The sequence below is a fragment of the Oppia nitens genome, unplaced genomic scaffold, assembly GCF_028296485.1.
Source record: "Oppia nitens isolate AA-2021 unplaced genomic scaffold, nextdenovo-longstitch-racon4-pilon3 scaffold2_pilon_pilon_pilon, whole genome shotgun sequence".
In the NCBI taxonomy this organism is placed as follows: domain Eukaryota; kingdom Metazoa; phylum Arthropoda; class Arachnida; order Sarcoptiformes; family Oppiidae; genus Oppia; species Oppia nitens.
In genome coordinates, this window is record NW_026533210.1 from 6,903,011 (window position 1) to 6,911,220 (window position 8,210).

General features: G+C 22.4%; 2 protein-coding genes across 4 annotated transcripts in view; both read left to right on the forward strand.

Annotated features, from left to right (window-relative positions):
* The window catches only part of LOC128955242 (uncharacterized), a 46,414-nt gene extending 41,221 nt beyond the window's left edge, over window positions 1–5,193 (forward strand). The window contains exons 1-4 of one of the 3 annotated variants that reach the window (XM_054300893.1): window positions 2,142–2,171; window positions 2,415–3,009; window positions 4,331–4,600; window positions 4,721–5,193. In XM_054300893.1, coding sequence (XP_054156868.1) covers window positions 2,484–3,009; window positions 4,331–4,600; window positions 4,721–5,151 — 1,227 coding nt within the window. In that variant the 5' untranslated portion in view covers window positions 2,142–2,171; window positions 2,415–2,483 and the 3' untranslated portion in view covers window positions 5,152–5,193. Of the gene's footprint in view, window positions 1–2,141; window positions 2,172–2,240; window positions 2,288–2,414; window positions 3,010–4,330; window positions 4,601–4,720 lie in introns of those variants that run through there. The other 2 variants (XM_054300892.1, XM_054300891.1) reach the window with 2 other exon arrangements.
* A 1,307-nt stretch (window positions 5,194–6,500) lies between these two features.
* On the forward strand, window positions 6,501–7,754 carry LOC128955959 (testis-specific serine/threonine-protein kinase 2-like). The gene has a single exon (XM_054301639.1). The coding sequence runs from the start codon at window positions 6,522–6,524 to the stop codon at window positions 7,752–7,754; it is 1,233 nt and encodes a 410-aa protein (XP_054157614.1). The 5' UTR covers window positions 6,501–6,521.
* The last annotated feature ends 456 nt before the right edge of the window (window positions 7,755–8,210 follow it).

Here is an 8,210-nt window from a genome sequence, read left to right on the forward strand (position 1 = left end):
ACATTAACACTCACACATACATATATTTTATGTTTTTTAATGTGTTTAACAAATGTCCATTTATGTTAAGCGTACATAATGATAATTATTATCATTTATTATTTTTATTGCTATTAGCATTATGGTTATTATTATTATTATTATTTTGATATATCCAACTTACAAATGCCAAAATATATAGACTATATATGGTTTTAAACTTTTTTTTGGTTATTGTTGTATTCAAAGTGTGATTTTTGAACGTCAAATACAATTTGATTTGCTTTTTATTAATCTTAAGTGACAACCGATAAGTCCAATGGTTTGCCCTCAAAGGGGATCGACCTATAGTCACATGTATTACATAACTAGATCTCTCTCTCTCTCTTACTGTCCATTAAGTGATTTATATGCAAAACATATGCATTACATTAAAATCCATGTTTTTTGTTTTATTTTTTTTTTGTAATATAGTTTTTTATGTACTGAATTTTATTATTATTAGTATTTAAATATTTGGGATATGTTTTACAAAATAATTTAAATTTCAAATCACGTGTATATATAAGATATATTACAAATACAAAGTTTATTTAATCGAAACTATTATTTTTATTTTTCAGAAAAAACCATTACTTTCACTTAAAATTTAATTAAATTAAAATGTATTTAAAGTTGTATCAAAACATAAGTATTTACTTAAATGTTTTAAGTATTTGTTTTTATTATTTTTTCAAACATTAGTAATTAGAAAAATTTATTGCATTTTAGTTTTCTTTAAGTTTTAAAAGTTTTGTAATTTACTGAATTTGAAGTATTTAAAAATTACATTAAAAAACAGTATTAACTTAATATAAGTTATTAATAGTTTAAACGATAACTAATGATATTGTAATAAATATATCTTTATTATAGCCATTGATTGAACTATGCTATAATTATCTCATATTAATTAATTTAAAACTATAAATAACAAATTTATATAATTATGCGAAAAAAAATAAATGTGAAACTTTGTTATTAATTTTATTTACATAGTAATTAAGTTGCTATTTTTCCACGTTTTAGCATCAAATACAAACAATCTTTTCAAAAAATAAAACAATAAAAATAATTAATTTTATCAATATCATTTAGTTTGAATTTAGACTCATAGGGAATAAAAGTAAATTAAACAAAAAAATTAGTTCACAAAGATGTTATCACAAGAAAAAGCTTTTTATACATTAAATATATATTTATTTTAGTAAAACAAAAAAAAATTATTTATAATTAAAATTACATGCATTACATGATATTAATATTGCATTTAATCTAGTTTTCCCTTATTTTGGATTACTTTTAGCTAAACAGTATACAGTACTATAAAATTATTATTATTATTATCTGGACATTTTTATGCTAAAATATTTAATTACTTTAAAAATAAATTAACCCTAAAAAGGTTACTTAAAAAACAAACAAACAAAAATAAATATATCTATAAATTAAAAATATTTATTTATAAATTAAATATATGATAAATTTTTATAATGTGTTTTGTTGGCATAATTATTATATTTAAAAAATAATAAGAATAAAAAATTATTTAGAAATCTTTATTTGTATTGAATTTCGTAATATTAGTTTTGATGAAATGAAAGAAATAAATATAATTACTTTGAAAAAATAGTTTTTAATGTCACACGAAATCAATTTTTCAATGAAAATCAAAATCTCATAATAATAATAATAATAATAATACAGTATATTGAAAGTGTTAAACTATTTTTGTTTTTGTTATAAAAATATGTTATGACTTTTTTTAACAATTCATAACACATATTTAGTCGCACGAGTTGTGACTAAAAATAATTTACTAAATATATTATGACATTCATCTAAATTATTAAAGTGTGAAATGATTCACAATTTGACAAAATTGACATAAATTGCAGTAAATTATGCAAAGTTTGGAATTAATAGAAACTTTCATTGGAAACTTTTTATTTTATTTAATAAGTTAAAAGTTTATAATGATTTCAAAAAAAAATCTTAGCAAAAATTTTCAGAAAAATTATCGTAACTTTTTATTTTTTGAAAAGGTTTTTATACATGTAGTTATGTATTCATATTTTTTAATACAGTAATAGTTTTGAGTTGATTTGAAAGTTAATTTTGTTTATTGTCATAACTTTCTTTAAGAAATACATGTATTATTATATTTATTTATTACGTTTCTGTTAATATTTTCTATAAATCTAATTAATTAATATTTATAAACAAATTAAACAAATATTGAGACAAAGTTACAATTGATTAATTATATGTAATAACTTTATCACTTTGTTTGTAATGAAAATTAGGAAAATTTATTTATATGAAATTATTTTTAGAAATATATAATTAAAATAATTAATTTACTATTCATATATTTATTTATATTTCTATATTAGGATCACATTCAAGAAGTATTGATAAAATGGGATCAAATAGATGACGAAATATGGGCTAAAATAATATGTATGGAAAGGAACCGTCGAGTGGCCAAAGCATACGCCAGAGAGCCGGTGCTGACCATCAATGGGTGCGACAGTGCCTTTGATGGCTATCGTATTGGACTCAATGGTTTTGATAATCCAATGAGAGATCCCAAGACTGAAGAATTTAAGCGTTACATTGGTTTGGGTGTCAAAGTCAAGATGGATGACGAGGGAAATGTTTTGGTCAAGAGATTGAGTAAATCCAATGTTTATGTCAAGGGATGGACACGTGATAATGACTTATACAGTAGTGTTTCGTCGGAGATAATCAAAGCCAATGGTTTACTTGAACTTCAGAAGAGTGTCAAACTGTTTGATATGAAGAAGTTTCAGACAAATATCTGTCGCGAACTCAAGAATGCATATCCAGACAGACGTAAACTCGAAGACCAGTGTTTCAGTTGTATAGCCTTTGTTAAGGACGCCACAGATCTACTGGAAGTTCCCGTTTGGGTTATGATTATCAATATAGTGGCACTCGATATGCTCAAGTCTAAACTGCCACCAAGTATGTTGTACCTTGATCATTTTTTTAAAATAATTTTATTTTATTTTTTACTATTATATTTAACCATTAAATATTTTTTTTAAAATATTACATAAAAGGATTGTTTTAATTTGTACAGCAATTAAATTATTAATTAATTTCATTTTTCTTAGTTTTTTTAGTAATATTTTTATTATATACTGTATTAATATGTTATTTCATTTTAAAATATTCACAAATTGCTTATACATTAAGCATTTTTTTATAATTTATAAGTTTATTGTTTATAATAATTATTATTTTATTGATATATAATAAAATCATATTTATGCCAATATTTAACTGGCAATTAATTATCTAATAATTAGAAAAAAACTAAACAATTATATTACATCAGGAAATATAGATTTATTGTATTTAATGTTTTAACTTATGTTAAGTGTATTTAAATTATGAAACATTATCACAAATGTTTAGCTCATCAATACATTTATATAAGTTGAGTGATAATCAAAAGATTTTAAAAATATTTATTAGGAATTGTTAGGAATACTAATAAGATTTAAGTTTTTTTATTATCTCAATAATTATAATTTAATGTTTAATAATTTCAGTAAATTGTTGTACAATATTAACAAAAACACTGGACATCACAATTCGCATATAAATTGTGTTCATTATTATACTGATTATTATTTTATTAATATATTCTAATAATGGCATATATTTTAAAAATAAATAACCATTATATTTATTTTGCTCAATAAAAAAAAAGTTTAATATAATGTATCATTAGAAATCTAGTAATATTTCAATTTATTGTATTATTTTAACAATAAATTAATTTCCATTAAATTATTATTTTTTTAAAGTTTATAATTATAAATAGCAAATACTGATAATAATTTAGCTAACACGATTATTTTTTTTTTGTTTATTTATTTAAAAGTCAATTTTAAAATAAACTTTCAATTAGGAATTGTTTGCTATTTATATCAATTTTTAAATTATTGATTAAATAAATTATTACTTAACAAAAAAATTTGTAATTATAATTATACCGATAAATGAGATAATTTTAAGAAATTATGTATTATTATTACATTTACACTTTGACAGTACATTTCCTTAATAATAAAAAACTTAAATATATTTGTTTTAAACTTGTTTGTAAATTTATAGTTAATTAAATTGTTTAGTTAATTTTATATTTGTTAAATTTTGATGCTAAATATTAATAAAAAATAATAAAATATTTATATTAATTTTAACTGTGCTAATATAAACATATAAAATAACTAATTAATTAATTTTTTGTCATTTTTTACATCTAAAAAAACAGTAGATAATCGTCGTCCCAATCAATTGGCGGCAATGTTTGAAAGATCCAAGAGTTATGTTGAAGACCCCTATGAGGATCCCTATGCTTCTATACCTTCCCATTCAAACAGTGGCAAAACTGTCCGAAACGGTATCACCGACAGACCTCCACGATTGCCGCCACGCGACGGATTGACCAGAAAACAGACGCCAAATTTACCGAAACCCGACTATGAAGTGGACACTGAAAATCATATGCAAAAGACATTAAGTGATATCAGTAGAAAATACGGTAAAAAAATCTTAAATACAATTATTTGTAAAATATAATGAGAATATTGTATTTAATATAATAACTATATTATAACTAAGTTATTATAATATATTATTCTTTGTTTTATTTTACAAACAGAGGATCCATATTATTGTGGATTTAAGGCACGTGTACCTAATTTTGTCAAAAGATCGCCAAATGGCAACACCAGTAGTAAACCGGAACCGACGGCACACAAGAAAACTAGTAGAGGACTGTTGGGAAAGTTGAGCGGTAATAGCGGCGTAAAGGGTGGCCATTACGGGCTAACACACGCAGAATCTGACGGCTTTCTGTGTCGTATGAATGGCGCCAATAGTGTGAGCAGTGGTTATGTTAGCGGCAATTATGCCACGAGTATCCGTAGCAGTGATAACAATGATATCTATGGTATTAATAACCGAAAACATAGTTTACAATCAAAGTATGGCTTCAATTTGAAACCAAATCAAATGAGTTCAGTAAAAATGCATCAAATGTTTAGTCCCCGATCGGGATCGGGTGGGCTGGTTGTTGGGGACTGGGAGTGATAACTACTTGTTTATCACAATTGTTAAATAATTATTATTATTATTCGCTTTTTTATTATTATTATTAAATTTATTAAATTAATTTTGACATTAATTTAAAATAATTGAACAAAACTTATTATTTTCATTAATAATGGAAACTCATGTATACTTAATGTAATATTATTTTTTTATTTGTATATTGCAATTACAACGTTAACAATTATAATTATTTTTTATTATATACTGTAGTAGTAATTGCAATATCTGTTTAAATTAATTGTATTAAAGACTGGAGATATCATTGTTATTTAAAATTACACAAAAAATTACTAAAGCTATGTTTAATTTTATTTCATTAAATAATTAATAAGTTTCAAAAAAAACATAAATAACTATTTTATTATTTAATTTAGTTGAATTTTACACAAAATGTTTGTTTTTTTAGTTATTGACATTTTTGTTTAAAAAAAATATTATAAAATTTTTCATATTATTAATATTAGTCGATACTACTAATATGATTGCCAATTATCTGTTTTTAAACAAATAGTCAACTGTTATATATTGGGTTCATATTTATCTTAATATTATTGTCATAAAACGGCTGTCCTTTACTAATAATGTCTGCTTTAATATTTAGGATGTGCTAAACTTATCTACAAATAATTTTTTTAAAATTGGACATGTTTAAAATTTAGTATTAAAAATTATTTGGTAAAATTAATATATTATTATTTTTTTTGTATACATATTATAAATTTAAAATTATTTTCTTTTAAATAGCATGTTCAATTATAACAATCTGTTTAATATATTAATTGGATATTAAATTAATATTTTTTATATAATATATATATTTTTTATTTTTCAAAAGTTTTGTATACATTTACTTTTTAAAAACATAATTGTATTATTTTGTCATATTTTTTTTGTTAATCTAAAATAAAATAATAAATTATTAAATACAATATCATAAAATAACTTAATATAAAAAAAACCTAAAAATATTTTATTCATCTATAAAATTGAATATTATAGACAATGTACAGTACATTGTTTTTACTATTATTTTAAAAATAAAATTCAATTGACAATAAGTGATTGAAATATTTTGTGATAATTTAGTAAATAAAATAAGAAAGAAAATTGAAATGATTTGAAATTAACCGAAACTTTGCTTTTTATATAAAAACAACAATAGAGAAGATGTCTCGTAAATTACTTCTCGAAATATTATTGTATAAATTGTTTTAAAATATTTAATATTTTATTAAATAAATACTTTATACATATTTAGTAATAGTTTAAATTGTTTAAAAATTCATTGTTCAAAACTACTAACGATATACTGTATCCATTGTAACCAATTTGACTAATAAATACTATAAATGTGTCTTAAAATACTTAATCTTCTGTTATGTCAATGTTGTGTATCATCTAATAAGAAAAAGAAGAAAAAAGATAAAAACAAACAAAGCATTAAACAAGTGATGAGACAAACAAAACCATCGGATAAGACTAAAATCGGTTGGTTTACAATAAGTGGCGAAAAACTAACTTATAGTCAAATTGATAACAAAGATCTGACTCAAGAATATTATATTCCTCGAGATTTTAAATCTGAAGACGAATGCGTCAGATTCAAGGGATGGAAAATTAAGGAAGAGATCGGATCCGGTAGTTATGCTAAAGTCTGGGAAGCCATCAATATTGAAAATCCTGATAAAATTGTTGCCATAAAGATACTGCCATTTAATGATAATGTCATCCAAAGCAATAAAATGAAACAAAGAAATTGGGATAATTTTAAACAGGAATTAGTTTTATTAGTCCGAGAAAAACATAAAAATATTGTCGAAGTTTTCGACCATTTTATTATTTACGAAAGTTGTGATAAATATAATTGTTATATTGTTATGGAATTGGCTAAACAGGGATCAATTCTTAAACAGATTATAGATGAAAATCATGAATACAATGACTCTCTGTATAAACCATTGTCCGAAATCAAAGTAAAATCATATTTCAGAGATACAGCCTTTGGTTTACAGTATTTGCACAATAAAAATATTACACATAAAGATCTTAAATTAAGTAATCTATTGGTATTTATTGATAAAAGCGGTCAAGAAATGGTCAAAATTGCCGATTTTGGGACGAGTCGGGTCAGCTATAAAGAAGATGTGGTCAAAGATTATAAATGTTACGGAACTGTTGATTATATGTCACCACAAATATTCAGGATTTATGTTTACATTCAAATCGGACAGAAAATAGATGTACTCAAGAAATACAATCCATTTGAAGCCGATCTCTGGTCACTCGGTGTCTGTCTTTATGTCATGATTTGCGCCAAAATACCATTTCTGCCCAAAGATTGTGATTCATATCATGAAGTAAACCAAAATATAAAGACTTATAAATTTATTTATAGAAATATGATTAATAAAAGATATGAAATATCAGATCAGACAATAAATACTTATACGGATCAATGTTTAGATATTTTGTCACAACTATTACATCCAAATTCAAGTGATCGCATCAAAATTGACGCCGTTTTGCAACATAAGTGGCTCAACAGTCAAACAAACGATGAAAATTATGAGATTATTACTTAAAAATCAAATTTTAAAACTACTATTAGTTATACAATAACTAAATATCAAATTAATAAAATATTTTTTAATGTTAGTTTTCAAAATTATTTGTTATACAACTTATTATTTATAATGTATTTTGTAAATAATTATTAATTAATTAGATTTCATTAAGTTTTTTGGCTGATTATAGTTAAAGTTTACTACTCTGTTCATTAATTAGACATATATTTTGACGATATATTTAATAAAATTGCGAAACATATTAAATAATTTAAATAATTAATAGTCATTTCACTACACTTTAAGAGCTAAAAGGTGGTAATTGAGATAAAATAATATTATATTTAATTGTATTATAATTTACACGAGATTTATAAATTGTTGCAATTTATGTAATTTTTAAGACAATTTTGTTGATAAATGTTAAAAAAATATTAAAAATGTAAAAAAATTATTTTTAACTAAAAAAACAAT

Excerpts from the sequence above, each read along its gene's own strand:
- LOC128955959 (XM_054301639.1), top strand. The coding sequence starts at position 6,522 with ATGTGTCTTAAAATACTTAATCTTCTGTTATGTCAATGTTGTGTATCA.